General features: G+C 38.7%; 1 protein-coding gene across 11 annotated transcripts in view; it reads left to right on the top strand.

Annotated features, from left to right (window-relative positions):
• DGKI (diacylglycerol kinase iota) overlaps positions 1-17299 on the top strand; it is a 466380-nt gene that overhangs the window by 269601 nt on the left and 179480 nt on the right. For all 11 annotated transcript variants that reach the window (XM_073621819.1, XM_073621822.1, XM_073621821.1 and 8 more), the window contains 6 exons: positions 1369-1464; positions 1592-1674; positions 2335-2395; positions 4192-4305; positions 6247-6384; positions 12749-12827. In XM_073621819.1, coding sequence (XP_073477920.1) covers positions 1369-1464; positions 1592-1674; positions 2335-2395; positions 4192-4305; positions 6247-6384; positions 12749-12827 — 571 coding nt within the window. The remainder of the gene's footprint in view (positions 1-1368; positions 1465-1591; positions 1675-2334; positions 2396-4191; positions 4306-6246; positions 6385-12748; positions 12828-17299) is intronic.

Genomic DNA, 17299 nt, shown 5'->3' with positions numbered 1-17299 from the left:
TTGCTTGTGATCTGCAGTTTCTGATAACCATTTAATTCTAGGCCTACAAAAGGTGCACTGGCTACCCATGCCTGTTTTCTGCATCATGGGTCATAAATTGTGCTCCAAATCAACTGGCTATTTTTTTTTTTTTTTTTTACTAGATGGCAGTAGTAGCATAGTTAAAGTGTATGTAATTTTCTTTTATTTTAGATTGATTACTAAAGGGTCAATGCCCCTATCAAGTTTTTTTTTTTTTTTTTTTTTTATATCAAGTTATTTGACATAAAGTTATGTGCCCAGAGGGGAGATTTTCCTTCACGTCCTGTCTTGGAGATACAACAGGAAATGAGAGGATATCTCTTGAAAGTGAACAGAATTACTATCTTGGAGAGTTGCAATAGGCTCCCATTAGATAATTTTCCTTCAGCTCTTGCTGTGATGCTATGATGACAAATCAGAATATTTGGATTTCCCCTTACTTATTGTCTCAGTGCCAATAGTCACTTGGGCAAATAGAGAGGTGAATCTCTCCAATAGGGACACAGACCGCAAAAAAAAAAAAAAAAAAAAAAAACACTTAACAGAAGGTAACCCTTCTCTACTCTATCCAAAACTGCATAACAATTTCAGTTATACAGAGTTAACTAGATTCAGTTAGTACCTTACCAGCTATTCATTAACTGAAGAGAATGGATAGTCCACCAAAAAGTTCTGTCTCTTAGTGATTTCCACTGTGAACATTCCCTATCATTGTGTTTCCACTAACTGTGAAGTCTTGGGTGTCACCAGTCATGCTGGGAGTTTTCTTATGTTGATCAACAAAATAAAAACCCAAAAGAGAACATCTAGCTCCCTCCTGACCTGGAATCTCAGACACAGAAATCTGACTCCCATGGTACTCAGTAGGAAATAAGCAACCCTTTTATATGAAGACTTAAAATCATTTAGGTAAACTAACACAGTATGAAAAAGTATCCTGTTCTCTTGTATTGCTTCCTTTGTGTGAAATCCATGGTGTTCCTGCCAGTCCCTCTGCTTTCATATTAAAAACTGACCACACTAGTCAGGAGAACACACCATGGTCAGTTCTCTAGCTGTGCTGGGAACTCCGCCTGCTCTCCTCCACTGATCAGACTTGTCCTGCACAGCCTTTTATTGAGAAGCTCAGTGTACTGCTGTTTCTCCTCCCCCAGCTGCTATTCAGATGAGAACAGAGTGAATGTGATCACTTATTAAAAAAAAGGGAAAAAAGTTTTAGAATTTTTTTTTTTTTTAATATTTTTATTTTAAATTGAATGGACTTTTAGGTGATGGTTAACATATATTTTAAGAAACAACTAGTTGTTTCTGTGTTAGTAAACCTAAACTCTCTCCTCTGCTATACAGGATATTAAAGGCCGGGCCTTTGTTATAAAACCCATCTCTTCGCCCCTCATGAAACCATTGCTGGTCTTTGTTAACCCAAAAAGTGGAGGAAACCAGGTAAAGATGGCTAATATAAAACATATTTAACTATTTTTACTCTTTACTAGATAACGTTACTATTAATTTGATTTCTGTCCTTGGTTCTCTGCCTTGCTGGCTGTACCATCTCTGTATGTTTCTCTAGGGTACAAAAGTGATGCAGATGTTCATGTGGTATTTAAATCCACGGCAAGTCTTTGACCTCTCTCAGGAGGGGCCAAGAGAAGCGTAAGTACCCTTTTGGCTCCATCATATGTTATTGTAAACTTGTGCTGAGCAGGGCTTTATCACTTCTTTAAATTATTATTTGTCATAATTTAGTAATAGAATTGAGACTTCATTGTCATTATATAAAAACATACAACAAAATTCTCATTTTGCAATCCCTGAATGATTCATTAAATAATACAGTTACACAATATTAAAAACATATATATATATATATATATATATATATATATATACATATATATATATATATGTTTTTAATATTGTGTACTGTATATATATATATATATATATATATGTTTTTATATTTATATAAAGTGAAGAGAAATACAGTTATGTAAACAATGTTGGCAATTTAAAAAAATTTAAAAACCAAGTATGTAGAGCATAACTGTAAACTGTACAGGTTTACTTTTGGCGTCCTTAGCCCTTATGAGCCAGATAATTGCTGTATTATGCTCATCCTCTCCCCACTCCTAGCAGGAGCTGGAGAGACTGCGAGGAGGAGTCTGGGACATACTATGCTTTCTTCACTATGTGCTAGCACATTACAGATGTCGTCTAAATCTCTAGCATTTTATATAGCAATTTTATTTTAAGCACCTCTTTTATCATTTGACATACTAAAAAATCACTTTATTTTCAATTTTGGTGTTTCAGGCTGGAATTGTATAGAAAAGTGCCAAATATACGTATTCTTGCCTGTGGTGGTGATGGGACGGTAAGCATTTAATATCTGTAGCAGTTCATAAAATTCACTATAACACTGCACGCATATGCATGGGCAGAGATGGCTACTTTAGGCTTAAGAATAATCAGAGGTGAGCAAAGTGACAAAATGCACACTTACATTTAATGGTGCTATAGTCAGCACCAACATAAACTGCATTCAGTGTATTCGCAGCCGCTCGCCATGAGCCGGCTTGCGTTCCAATGACTGGAAGGTGAGCCGAGGACAAACTGGAAGCAACATCAACGATGGCGGAGCCTTAGTGCATTTCACAGCTCTGCGTCACTCTGCGTCATCAGTAAATTTCTGAAGGCTGTTTATGTTGGTGCTGACTTTAGCACCATTAAATGGAAGTTCACAATTTGTCACTTTTTTGTACTGGTAAAATTACATTAAAACACTACACTATGATACTTTTTATCACTTTCTCTGGGTGTATTCTGTAATACTTTATGAGAGAGAGGTATCTGGAGAGTCAGGGTTGGTGAACCCTCTATCCTACCACAAGATCTCTACTTTTGCTAATTTGACAGTTCTTACCACTTAACCTCCCTGGTGGTATGATTATTTCAGATTTTTGATGCTCAAAGCGGTACAATGTTTTGCATGGAAATTTGGCATTTTATATTGTAGGCCTGTAATTCTTAGGGATAACACACTTAAATCTGTCCAAACAAGAGTCTAGTACACATCATAAAACAGGAAATCATAAATTATAATACAATGACTAACTATAAATAATTATAACAAATAATAATATAATAATAATAAGAATTATTCAATAATGTTATCAAATCAAAAACACTGAAATTTGCTCAGTTGCAAAATTGTCGCTGTCATTACTTTCAGTGTTTGATGATGTATTTCCCCACAAATCACTATCGCTCAATTCTGCAAGTGATTCTAATTTATTACGCTGTTTTCTAGCTGGTCTAAAACCGCTTTTGACATAAAGGGACACTTTTTGGTTGCTATTAACAATCTCCAGTTTCCAGGTAGAGAGAACAGTATTTGTAGGGCACTGGACAATCCACTAGGGACAAAAGTGATGTGAAACAATGTGATACAGTAATGTAATCTGTAAGATTACAATGTACTGTATGTGTAATGTGTTTTTTACTTTTTGAATTTGGCGCCGTGCTCCGTCCCCATGCGTTGCAACGCTTGCAGGGAACGGCGGAGCTTGGCACTGTGATAGATTCGGCGGAGCACACACAGCGGGGTGACATTGCAGGATCCTGGGGACAAGGTAAGTAACTTACCTGCCTGGATCCTGCGATGCGATCCCGAGTGTGGCTCAGAGTTACCGATTTTGGTACTGAAAATTCACCCCAAGCCACACTCGGGAATACTGCTAAGGAGGTTAAAGGGACAGCTGCATTTTTTATTTTGCAATTTGTTTTTTTATTATTTAATGCTATATATTGATTAAGGTTTTTGTTAGCACCACATGTATCACTTTTTTATGATATAGAATCAGCTTCCAGGTTTGATTGTCAAAGCTTAATTTAACAAACTGAAGTTAGAAGCTACCATGCACAGCAGCTGCACCAGATTCTGAGTGGTCCGGTTTTAGTAAATCTCCCCCAATATTCTCTATCTTCATCTTTCTTACACTCACCAGGCTTTATGATCATTTTAATCAGAATATTTAGCAATATAGAAAGCTCCTCATTTTTTTTTTTTTTTTCAAACTTTTCTCATTTTAGGATTGGACGAACAGTCCATTGGGATGTGTCTGACATCTGTCTAGGACTGATAATAATACAATTTTTCTTCTGTAACAGGTAGGCTGGATCCTTTCTGTCTTGGATGAACTACAGATGAACCCTCAACCTCCAGTTGCTGTTTTGCCTCTTGGTACTGGCAATGACCTTGCTCGAACACTTAACTGGGGAGGGGTAAGTATGTGATTGGTCACGAAGGAAAATTAGCAAAAAAAAAAGAAGCAAAATACTGGAAGAAAATTTGTCACCCGTAGTAGTATTAGTCCTTAGTAGGCTAGTATGAGATTGTGGGTGCAAGCAGCAGAAATGAGGTTTCTTCTCAGGATTTCTAGTCTTACTCATTGAAAAATGGTAAGAAATAAGGAGTTTTTGCTTTCCTGAAATTCCTGCAAAAATTGTGACATTTCACACTTCCTTACGTTGTGTGTAATTAGAGCCAGAAAATTATGTGTGGGCAGTATCCAGGAAAGATTGATTGCTTGAAGGTAGCATTTTGGATCCCAGTAGAAAAGATCGGACACAGCTGCGATGTCTGAGAGGAACAATCCTCTAATTAAGGGATATGCCCACAGCTTTACAATTTTGGGATCTGGGATTCATGTCTGGGATTATACAGAGAGAGGATTGAAGTAGAAAGCATCCATACATTGGCAACCAATTGTATTCAGAGAGCATATAGAAATCCCTCCCTTTACATCAGTAAATATATTGCGGGACAGATACAATCAAGGCAGTGTAGTATCTCTGAGTTCCTTATGGCTCTGTGACTTCAGCACATGTGCCCAAAAGTCAACTGACCAAAAAGGTTTTCACTTTGGCTGGCTCTGACTCTATTATAACCTAAATTAAGCACCCTCCTAGGTTCCTGGAGAAGTATTTATGATACATGTCAAGCCAACCCTGCCATCAAGCTACACCAAGATATTTATGTTATACAATATTGGGAATATGAACCAATGATGTTGTAGGGTTATGCAGAGGTGCTTACAGTAAGATGGTGGTTTAAGTGGTGGTGAAACCACCAAGCTCCTCATTCACTCCCTTGTTATCTCTCACCTTGACTATTGCAACTCCCTTCTCATTGGCCTGCCTCTCCATAGGCTATCCCCTCTTCAGTCTATCATGAATGCTGCTGCCAGACTTATCCACCTTACCAACCGCTCAGTGTCTGCCAACCCTCTCCTCCAATCCCTGCACTGGCTCCCAATCACCCAGCAAATTAAATTCAAAATACTACCCACAACATACAAAGCCATTCACAGCTCTGCCCTGAGATATATCACCAATCTTGTCTCCAAATATCACCCAAATCGTCCCTTCCGCTCTTCTCAAGACCCCCTACTCTCAAGCTCTCTCGTCTCTTCCTCCCATGCTCGTCTCTAGGATTTCTCCAGAGCCTCTCCCATCCTCTGGAACTTGCTACCTCAACTGGTCCGGCTATCCCCTACTCTTGCTTCCTTCAGGCGATCCCTAAAAACTCATCTCTTCAGGGAAGCCTACCATGTCTCCAACTAATCTCCTATCACTTCCATCAGCTCATTTCCCACAGTTACAACCTTTTGTACCACCTGCCCCACCCTATTAGATTGTAAGCTCTTTAGAGCAGGGCCCTCTTAATCCTCTTGTAATTTATTAAATTGTAACTGTATTGTCTCCTTTTGTATTGTAAAGCGCTGCGTAAACTGTTGGCGCTATATAAATCCTGTATAATAATAATAATAATAAGTGAATTTCAGCTTATTTTATATAAAACTAATTTTTAATGTGTTTTGAATAAATATTGATCCTAATTACAACATGATCAATATTTCATTGCGTTACCTTAAAAATACTAGGAAAATTGCTTTTGTTGTCCTTGGAATTTTTCCAAAATGACCTGAGAGCACCTTAGTATCTGGCAAAACAAACTGGAGTCTGGGCTAAGCTAAGATATCTGGCCTAACCTGCTTTGTTTGCTTCCCTTTGACTCCTAAAAGTTAAGTGAAAAGCAAATAAATGAATGATGTAAAAATGTTTTAAAAATATACATATGTGTCTGTTTTTATACTGTTGGTGTGTACAGTATCTAAGGCTTTAGGTTTGGCGATCCTTCACACTCTTCTTCTTCCTGATCAGGGTTACACAGATGAACCTGTATCCAAAATCCTCTGCCATGTGGAAGATGGCTCCATAGTACAGCTGGATCGCTGGAACTTACATGTAGAGAGGAACCCGGATCTTCTTCACGAGGAGCTAGATGATGGGACTCATAAGGTCAGAGGTCAGAGGCTGTGCCCTGGGATCTGGGGGTTGTAAGGTTTTACAGTCTTAAAACAGAAAATATCAAAGATGTCTTAACATTAAGCTGAACATCTACAGTACCTTGAAAAAGTATTCACACCCCTTGACATTTTCCACATTTGGTCATGATGTGGCCTGGAAAAAAAACGGAAACATTCGGAAAAAAAAAATTTTTTCCCGTTTTTTTCCTGAAGGCTTTTTTGTTTTTTTCCAAAAAATTGGAAAAATTGAAAAAAGAAAAAAAAAAATTGTGGAATATTTTATTTTAACATGATGAATAAAATATTTTAAGACAGGGTGTTCACCTTAAGTTTTTAGAAGTTCCTAATTGTGATGACGGACAAAAAAGAGTAGCTGCAGAAGCGGAGACGGATACTGACAATTTCAGCTCAGAAAATTATTCTGATTAAATGTCCATTGGAACTTAGTCCTAGTCTCTTCTTAAAGTGGATGTAAACCCAATGTCATCCTTTCTAAACTACTGCCATAGTGGTTATCTATAAAGATATACATGCCTCCTGCATGTACCTTTACCTGTCAAATGTCTCCCCTCTGTCTGTTATGAGACCCGAAAAATTGCAGTTTCTGTGGGTGGGTCTGTTGTCTGGAGCTCGGTGGGTGGAGTCGTGATGTCAGTAGACTACCCGCCCCCCTCTACACTCCCCTTGTCAATATGCATTTTCTCCTGTGTATTTCTTACACTGAACTTCTGCTATGATCTCTAACATCCAGTGAAAAGACAGGAAAGTAACCACATGACTTCAGCATGCCAAATCATGCTGAGGTGTGGAACAGCCAATCCTTGCAGAGCTGCTGAAGAAAGGAGTGGGGGATATGTAAATCACATTTGACAACGTTTTTCTCTGTTTGTCAAGTTTTATCTCACTGAACAATAAAAGAGGATTGCTCAGAAATGGATTAACTCTTTGTAGCAAGACTGGGCTCAAATGATAGGAAATCTTATACTCTACATTATGACATTAAAAAAAAAAAAAAAAAAATTGGGGGGGCGTTTACATCCACTTTAACACTTCCCCCATCTTCAATTCTTTTTATGAGAATGGGGTTTTTATTTTTATTTAATACTGTGGAAAGGAAATATGAAAAATTGTTACTTTTGGTTTTGAAAATTGTTTTGTGGAGGCTTTTTAGCTGTTCCACATAAACTAGTAAGCAGTTCAGGAGATTGTTGCTCCCTTTGTTACAAATAAATATTATAAAAAAGTAAATTCTGTTTGTGATAATTGTTTGGATACACTATATTTTTAATATGCTAGTTGTGATAATTTTATGCCAAGTCAAATTGTCCATAGTCATATTTTATGTTCCTAATGTAACAGAATGACTTTCAATCTTAAAAAGACAAAAAAGTGCTAATGTAGCATTTTTTTCAATTTTTCCGAAAATGTCAGTTTTTTCCCCCAAAAAACGGAAAAAGAACGGGTTTATTTCCGAGCTTCAAAATTTCCGGAAAATTTACATCTCTAGTTACAACCAAAAATGTATTTTATTGAGATTTTATGTGATAGACCAACACAAAGTGGCACATAATTGTGAAGTGGAAGGAAAATGATAAATATTTTTCAACATTTTTTACAAATAAAGATCTGAAAAGTGTGGCGTGCATTTTTATTCAACCCCCTTTACTCTGATACCCCTAACTAAAATCTAGTGGAACCAATTGCCTTCAGAAGTCACCAAATTAGTAAATAGAGTCCAACTTTGTGTAATTTAATCTCAGTATAAATACAGCTGTTCTGTGAAGCCCTCCGAGGATTGTTAGAGTACCTTAGTGAACAAACAACATCATGGATGGATTAACTCTTTGTGGCAAGACTGGGCTCAAATGATAGGAAATTTTATACTCTACATTATGACATAAAAAAAAAAAAATATTTTGGGTTTACATCCACTTTAAAGAATGATGGGAATAATAAAGGAGATATTTCTTTCCCTTTTAACAGATTAACTTTTGCTCCTGTAATACATATATGTATATCTATGATAAAACGCGCAGTGATCTTGTTTATACCAATTGACAAGAGACCAACACAATATTAAAAGGAACTCTGGGTTACATAGAAGCCAAACTCCAGGCAAACTGCCAAATACATATTTGTAAATCATCTTTTCTGCCAAACGATTTGTATTTCTTTCTAGCGACTTTTGTGATTTATACATCCCTGCCAGACAACACACCATTTTCTCAGTTAGGGCCAATACACACCAGTGTATTGGCCCTAACTGGTTATGCTTGCTTGCTTATGTCCTCTTTCTGAACTTAATTTAACTTACACTTCATTTAACTCACTGCATGTTGTTGCAATGCAATGCATTATAGCACATTGAAACACAAAACACAAAAATGCAGTGGGGGAGATTTACTAAAACTGGAGCACTCAGAATCTGGTGCAGCTGTGTATGCTAGCAATCAGCTTCTAACTACAGCTTGTTCAATTATGTTTTGACAATAAAACCTGAAAGCTGATTGAGCTGCACCAGATTTTGCATGCTTCAATTTTAGTATCTGTGTGTTAATGTGAACTGAAGCAATAGGACATAAGGCAAATTTCCTTATCTATGTATTGAGATTGTGTTAAGCAAGGCTGCCCAGTGCAGACCAGTAGGGCTGTTGTGAATGAGCCCTTTGAGTTTAGGAATACAGTGCTGTCATTTCTCTGTCTACAGACTGCGGATGAACTGGACAGTGAGAGAGTAGCGACACACTAATACTTCATCATGCAGTCAAGCATAGAGCAGCCCTGATTATCTCCTAGTGCTGCCACTTCTTTACCCTTTCTGAGTGCATTGTGTGTGGGATAATAAGATATTAAGACAGATTCGGGTACTTAATCAAGCTGTATGTTAAAATCTGAGCTTGTACAACGTTCAATATTCTATTTTTTTCATGCACGTATATGCTATACTTGTCTTTACGATAGCATAAGCCTGAGTACAGCAGCACACAGCTATTCAGGTATATGGAAGGGTATACACTGCACCTGGGCTTCCTTGGCAGAGAAAATATGCTGCTGGCATTTACATTGAATGAGCTCAGCCACCCGTGTGCAAGAGGCCTTAATTATTTAGGAACACACACTGAATTAAATTGTTTTATATTTGCCTGAAGTTCAGCCTAAAATAATTGGTGGTACTCTCTGATGCAGCAAATAACCAACACAACCCCAGTTCAGAAACCTTGGAGCAATCTGTATTAGCATGGTTGACTTACAAGAAGCCTAAATTCTTTGTAATTTATGCAGTTTGCATTTTGTACACTAGATGGCATTATAGACAAAGAAATAGCCAACATTCTTTCCCTGTAATTGCAAAAAAAAAAAAAAAAAAATAGTTCAACAAATATTTGTATTTCTACAAAATGTAGAGGAGCCTGTCTCAACCTTTTTACCAAGGAGGAACCCTTGATATAACTTTAAAATTTTAGGGAACCCCTGCCACTACATTTCCTTTATGCTGGGCTTTTCTGAATGACAAATGCAATAGTTTAAAGGTTAAATTAACAATTTAATGTAGTTTAACATTTTTGGTAGGTAAATAATACATTTTTAGGAGGTTTATACATCAGACCAAAAGGAGAGACAACTAAGGAAGAAAGAAGGACAAAGGGATTAGGTTCCAAGACTTACTATAGCCCCAGCTCACGGTACATGGGATTGCACTCTGCACCCTTTCCCCCTCCCCATCTCCAAAAACACTTACCAAATAATGGACACGACACTCAAATATTGGCATAAATTGGCACCTTTATTGGTTTACAAATAAATTCATCACTTTTCATAACCATATCACAATTCTAACTCAAATCAAATTATCATTCTCAAAATTGCTTAGCCTTGATGACTCAAGCAAATTACATTTCCTCAACTATAATAACCAGTCCCCCTTATATGTAAGGTGACATACCACATAAAGTGCACACAACGGGGGGGAATCTCTTCTTTACCAGATCTTCAGCCTGTCAGCAAAACTCCTGGGACAGTGAGCCCTTTATATAATGAGCCCCACTGCTTCCAGAGAGTTCCATCCACTCTCATTGGCCCATTCCTACCTGCCCCAGGTGAGCAGAAAGGGCCAAACGTCCATTCATTACCTGAATAATCTGGCCATCCTAATCAGCTAACACCTGGGGGGAGGGCAGAGGCAACCCCATGCAGGTGTGCCCAAATAATTCTGCCCTCCTATTACATTAGTATGGTGGTCAGTGGGAAGAATGCCTACCTTACAGATAGCTAAAAACACCATTAGCAACTTCTAGAACAACCCTAGGGGTCCATGGAGCCGGGCTTGAGAAAGCCTGCTACAGAGTGAATGTCTAACTTCAGATTTTGGTAGAGACCATATAACTGTGTGTACACATCTATTCACACCAGTCTGTGCCCCAGAGGAGCTCACAGTTCACTTCTACATCCTTTACCAAACTCTGTCTAGGCACAAACTAAGGAAGATTTACTCAAATTGGAGCACTCAGATTCTGGTACAGCTGTGCATTGTAGGCAATCAGTCATTGGTTTCTTCATAGAGCTGCACTAGGTTTTGCTCTCTCCAGTTTTAGTAAATCCTCCCCACTGAGTCACATGTATCAAATATCCTTTAACCTCTCTGACGGTTTTCCCGAGCGTGGCTCGGGGTTAAATTTCAGTCCCGTTAGCGGTAACCCCGAGCCACACTTGGGATTACATTGCAGGATCCTGGTGTGGCGTTACTTACCTTGTCCCCAGGATCCTGCGATGTCCCCCGCTGTGTCTGCGGGCTCTGTCTCCTCCGCAGCCCCCCGTGCCAGGCTCCATTCCCTGTGAGCGGCGCAACGCACGGGGGGCAGAGCCTGGCGGCAAATAACAAAAAATGTAAAAACCATAACACATACAGTACTGTAATCTAACAGATTACAGTACTGTATGGAATTATTTCACATCCCTTTTGTTCCCAGTGCTTTGGCCCATGCCCTGCATGCAGTTTTATGTTATATATACTGTTCTTTCTGCCTGGAAACTGGAGATTGTCCATAGCAACCAAAAAGTGTCCCTTTATGTCAAAAGTGGCTTTAGACCAGCTAGAAAACAGCGATAGTAAATTAGAACACTTGCAGAATTGAGCGATAGTGAATAGTGGGGAAATTTATTTTATTATTTTTATATTATTATTTTTTTTAATTATTTATATTTATTATATTATAATTTATGTATTTGTGTTTCAAACTTCATCATACCCGGGATATCTACTAGACTCTTGTTTGGACAGATTTAGGTGTGTTATTGTTAAGAATTGCAGACCTACAATATAAAACGCCAAATTTCCATGCAAAATAATTGTACCACTTTCAGCACCTAAAATCCAAAATATTCATACTGCCAGGGAGGTCAATAGTCTATTGCAATGTCCCAACGTTTCAGTCTTTTTTATGTAGCAATTCTCTCATATCAGGCCAGTGGTAAAAGAGGGTATCTGTCAGAGATAGTTGAAGGTTCTGGTCATGTTGTGGGATCAACAGGTGGACTGTGTGGTATCTCTGGAAACAGGATTATACTTTCTAACCAGCCATTTGTATAATTGCAATTTCAATTAAAGTGTATATTAATCCAAAGTCTTTTTTTTTTTAGTTTTCAGAAGAATCAGTACCGTTGTTGAGATTTTACAGCTCTCTGGTTCTCTGTTAGAGAGATGTTCCTTTACTTTCTGTACCGGTGACTACAATTTAACCAGGCAGGACCAAGAAAAATCTGCAATAATGTCACAGACACTAAAGAAAATCATTTTTGTTTCTGCCTGTGTTGCTGTTGGAGATTCACTTTACTTTCTGTCTGGTAAAATGCTCTCAGCAGGACAGGAGTAAGGGGAAATCCCTCTAGTGGAACTTTTGCTAGCAGAAAAAACCTGACAGGGGTTCTAATACTTCCACACGCTATACAAATAAGGATAAAATGTTTGGCTTAGCATACGCTTAGGCTGGGTTCACACCATTGTGCTGCAAGAATGTAGATGTTAATGCAATCTGTGACAATGCATGTGTTTAACGTTGGGGTTCTGTAGTGCCATTCATTCTTAATGGCAACCCAACGCACCTTGGCAACACATTTGCGTTTTAGTGCAGCACAATGCACTGTGTATTTTGGAGGCTGCCTTTCAAAAAATGGTACATGCACCTTTTTATGTGCTTTAGTGAATTAAGGAGCCTATTCATGTGAACCCAGCCTTATGCTGCATGCGTGATCTTCTCACCTAAAAAACCGATCCCCATAATACATGCTTACAGTTCTATTTCCTTATTTTTTGTTGCTTCTTTAAGCTGTCTCATGGTGTTTTCTTTTCTTCTTTTCAGCTACCACTAAATGTATTTAATAATTACTTCAGTCTGGGGTTTGATGCACATGTGACCTTGGAGTTTCATGAGTCCAGAGGTGAGTGGAACTTCAATTTTTACATGGTAACTTTGTGTAGAATGAACTGTAACAGGAGTAGCAGAAAAGAAAACCCCTTCAAAGGAAGGAGAGGCATCTTGTACCCAGGGACATATTATGGTGAAGGGGGGAGAGGGGTTGGAGCGTGGGAGGAAAAGAGGGATAAAGGGGAAGGGGAGGGAGGGGGCAGGAGACAAACACAAAGAAACACTCAGGGTGGGGAGGGGAATGGAAAGGACACATCCATCTAGTACAAGACCCTACTCCCCACTCAACCAGGAGAACATAGGTGGACCGCCTCAGGTCAGGCTCCAGGGGGACCATACCTTGTCAAACATCCGGGGGCATCCCCTATTCATATACATTATTTTACATAGAGGAAGAGCCGAATTCACCATAACCTCCCACGGGGACACTTCAGGTAGCGCTGAGGACGACCATTTCAACAGAATCTCTTTTTTAGCATAGTAAAGGAGATACACACTTTCTGTCCTAGTGTGACAGCACTACTCATTCAAAGATGCAGTGACATTTGCCACTCTAGAACAGGGGTGCCCAGGGCTGTCGTGAAATCGGTCCCTGGTGCTAAAAAGGTTGGGGACTGCTGCTCTAGAACACAATCCTGTTGCTGGCAGGATCACCAGGTGAAAAAGAAAAACAATTCTAAGTAGAAGAACACTGATGCATCCACCACAAAGACTGGTAAGATGCAATATATTGCATTTCTGTTCTTGAGTTTAGTCTGGCCATGTTTGGAGGCTCTTGTGGTGCATTGGAAACTAGTTTTCTCAAATTGATAGTTCAGTATGTACAAATTACATTTAAAGTTGAATCTACTGACAGCAGTTTTTAGGCCAGTTCTTTTACAAGTTGCTGATGAGAAGGCCAGTAAATGATTCTTTTAGAGTTATTTCTCCAGAGATTCCAGAATCCTCTCCTTGATGGACACTCTAGCTTGCTCTGTGAGATACTTGTAATTACTGTGACAACAAGTCTAATCAATGGAAGGAAGGACATTTTCCCTTCACAAAAGATGTCACTCTGTCCTGATCCCTGCATTCAGCTTTTGTCCTTAGATTACTTCTGTTATTTCGTTCTCTGCTGTGGTTTAAGATTGCCACACGCAATCAGATTATAGTTTTGACATGAACTGCATGTAGTGTGACAGCCTATCTACACAATCCTTTCTAACCATATGCAGTGAATCTGGTGATTTTGAATTGCTTTGACCAATCAAATTTCAAACAAAGTCTCTGTGTGTCCAGTATCGAATTAACAATCTGAACATGCACGTACCAACTTTAAGTTGTGACATTAAAGTGTATGTTCACATTCAGGAAGATTTTCCAAAATTCCCCCTATGAAATTCCATATCCTCTGAGATACAAAAAACACAGCCACTTCCAGCGCTAATAGGTCTTCCAAGGTGTGGAGTTACAGATGTCAGATAAAATGGTGGTGTGAAAGGTATATATGGTATCCACAACTGGGTGGATGCTGCCTTCCTCAGATGGGGTAATCCGAAAGGAACTACAAGAAAATCAGAAATGGAAGGCGCGCACACCTAGTGCATTACCAAAGATAATTTAATAATAAAAATGTTTTATATAAAAGTGTGTAATCACAAAATGCAACTGACAAAAGGCCATAGCTCTGAGGAAGGGGGGGTGCCCCCGAAACGCGTTAGATGTACCCCGTGTTCTGTGCATGTCCATGCATTGTTTTTATGGCCTTTTGTCAGTTGCAGTTTGTGAGTACCCACTTTTATATAAAACATTTTTATTATTAAATTATCTTTGGTAATGCACTAGGTGTGTGCGTCTTCCATTTCTGTTTTTCTTGTACTTTCATATCCTCTGAATTGTATACACTAACAGCGCTCCTGTTGTAAATGCTGCATGTCCTCCTATTACAGATGCAGCTGTTGGTTTGGGGTCTCTCCACAAAAACCACTGGCCTCTCATCCCCCTCCATCCTGCCATTTGCAGGACGGGCTGAGCATTACAGTAATGTACCCTCTAGCAGCTGCTCCAGGCTGTTTAAACCACTTGTGCGCAGTATGCCGTCCTCACTCCAGCTGTGCTCAGTAGTGTATATTAGAACACAGTAGAGCTGCACGATTCTGGCTAAATTGAGAATCACTATTTTTTTGCTTAGAATAAAGATCACAATTATCTCAGGATTCTAGCGGCGTAACATCATCTATCACATTATACAAAGAAATTGGGCTAACTTTACTGCTTAATTTTTTTTTAAATTCATTAAAGTGTATTTTTTTCCAAAAATATTGCGTTTGAAAGACTGCTGTGCAAATACAGTGTGACATAAAATATTGCAACAACTGCCATTTTAATCTCTAGGGTCTTTGCTAAAAATATATATATATATATATATATATATATATATATATATATAATGTTTTGGGGTTCTAAGTAATTTTCCAGCAAAATATACTACAGATTTTTACCTTGTAAGCAACAAGTGGCAGAAAAAGGTTTAGTCTTTAAGTGGTTAAACTGACCTCATCTACAGACAGAAGTTCTTTCCTTTGATCTAAGAAGGAAATGTTACAATGTTTCTCCGATGTTGTCATAAACTTGGCAGGCTGCATGCAACTCTGCACAGAATCGGGAAAATGCTTTGTAAGATCGCAAGGGGGGTAGAATGGCGATCTTGGTTCTTTAACCACTTGCTGCCTGCCCACTGTCATATGACGGCGGGACGGTGCAGCTGTTATCCTGGGCCGCCGTCATGTAACGGCGCTGCCTTTCAGGATCCCTAGGGGGCACGCCGTCATTTTTTTCAAACTTGTCACTTTTGTTTTGTTTATAGCGCAAGAAATAAAAACCGCAGGGGTGATCAAATACCACCAAAAGAAAGCTCTATTAGTGGGGAAAAAATGATAAAAATTTCATTTGGGTACAGTGTTGTATGACCGCGCAATTGTTATTCAAAGTGCGACAGCGCTGAAAGCTGAAAATTGGCTTGGGCAGGAAGGGGGTGAAAATGCCCTGTATGGAAGTGGTTAAAGATTAATCGTGCAGCTCTAGAATGCTGTGTAATTTTTCCATGACATGAAGTATCAGGGAAACAATTTGTAATTGTTTGTGATCTCAGGTATAAGTTGTCATACTCTCAAATGTCTATTTGATATTCTAGGATGAGAGTGTCAGGCAAGGGCCATTACCTGAGGTTCCACCTCAAAAGCCCTGGTTCTAGGAAATAGCCTCAATGCATCTGGTGTGAACAAGCCCTTAATCTGAATGCCAGCCTGGAGCAAAATAACAATTTGAAAGGTATTTTTACTGTAATGCAGTTAGGCTGAATATACCTCAACAAACACTGGATGCTTTTTTATCTGCTAAATGCTGAAGCAAAGGCTAAAACACCCTGTGCTGGCGGTACATAGGAAATCTAGACTGTAGTTCTCACACACAAAGCAGGAGCCTGGCTATCTTTTAGTACAGCACGCCTTCCTGACTCTCCATTGGTACAAAACGCCCTTACTGAATCTCTATTGTCCCAGCATGCCCCTCCGAACACTGCTCCCATTAACAGCACGGTCACTCCCTGAACACCACTGCTGATTAGAGCAGTGCTGGGGATGGGGGGGTTGAAGCATTGGCATACTGTTGAAATCATTAGTCTATTAGATAACTTCAAAGGTATCAATAGAGCCATTTTACTTTGCATATGGATATCTAGGAACAGAACAGTTCGAAGAAAATTGTAATAGAATTAAAATTAAAATAGATATAAAACAATTGCAAATCACAATTACACAAGCTAGCTAGTGAGATTTTTGTTGTTTTTGTGCATCAGTACACATTATTTGCATGTCATCTAACACATCAACACAAGGAAAGAACCTTCTAACTGTGACTATGCGAACATATCAACTGACAATACTGGGAAATGGAAAAATGTCTGTTAAGTCTTCTTAACGTTAATTAGGTAACGCTGTCTCAATCAGTGAAAGTGATAGTTAATAATCTAATGCTTAGATTATTAGTTAGATTTTATCTGTCAACATGTTTTTTCATTATTCAGAGCTCTAGTTCATACCTGTCATTTGTTTCTCCTACTGCTAAAGTGTGTGGCTACACCCCTGTTAAGAACCCCTGCTTTAAATGCTAATTTGTATGTGCAATCAGTTGGAATCTGTTTTGTACTGATCTGACTTCAGAAGAGCCAGTGCTGATTCGTAAAAATTAAGAGTGCTTTATTCAAAAAGCCTAATAATGTTTTATGTCTATATGAATGGATAGATAAAACATGCATAAGGAGTATATGAATGAATATGATATAACATATACCTGGGTGAATGGGGTATATACTTTGTTATAAATAAATAAATGAGATGTACTGTGTACATGAGACATTGTGGGGTTGATTTACTAAAGGCAACTAGACTGTGCACTTTGTAAAGTGCAGTTGCACCCTGCAGGTGCAGTTGCTCCAGAGCTTAGTAA

The sequence above is a fragment of the Aquarana catesbeiana genome, linkage group LG03 (genome assembly GCF_042186555.1).
Source record: "Aquarana catesbeiana isolate 2022-GZ linkage group LG03, ASM4218655v1, whole genome shotgun sequence".
NCBI lineage: Eukaryota > Metazoa > Chordata > Amphibia > Anura > Ranidae > Aquarana > Aquarana catesbeiana.
Note: the sequence above shows the minus strand (reverse complement) of the source record. Positions and strands in the feature narration are given on the sequence as shown.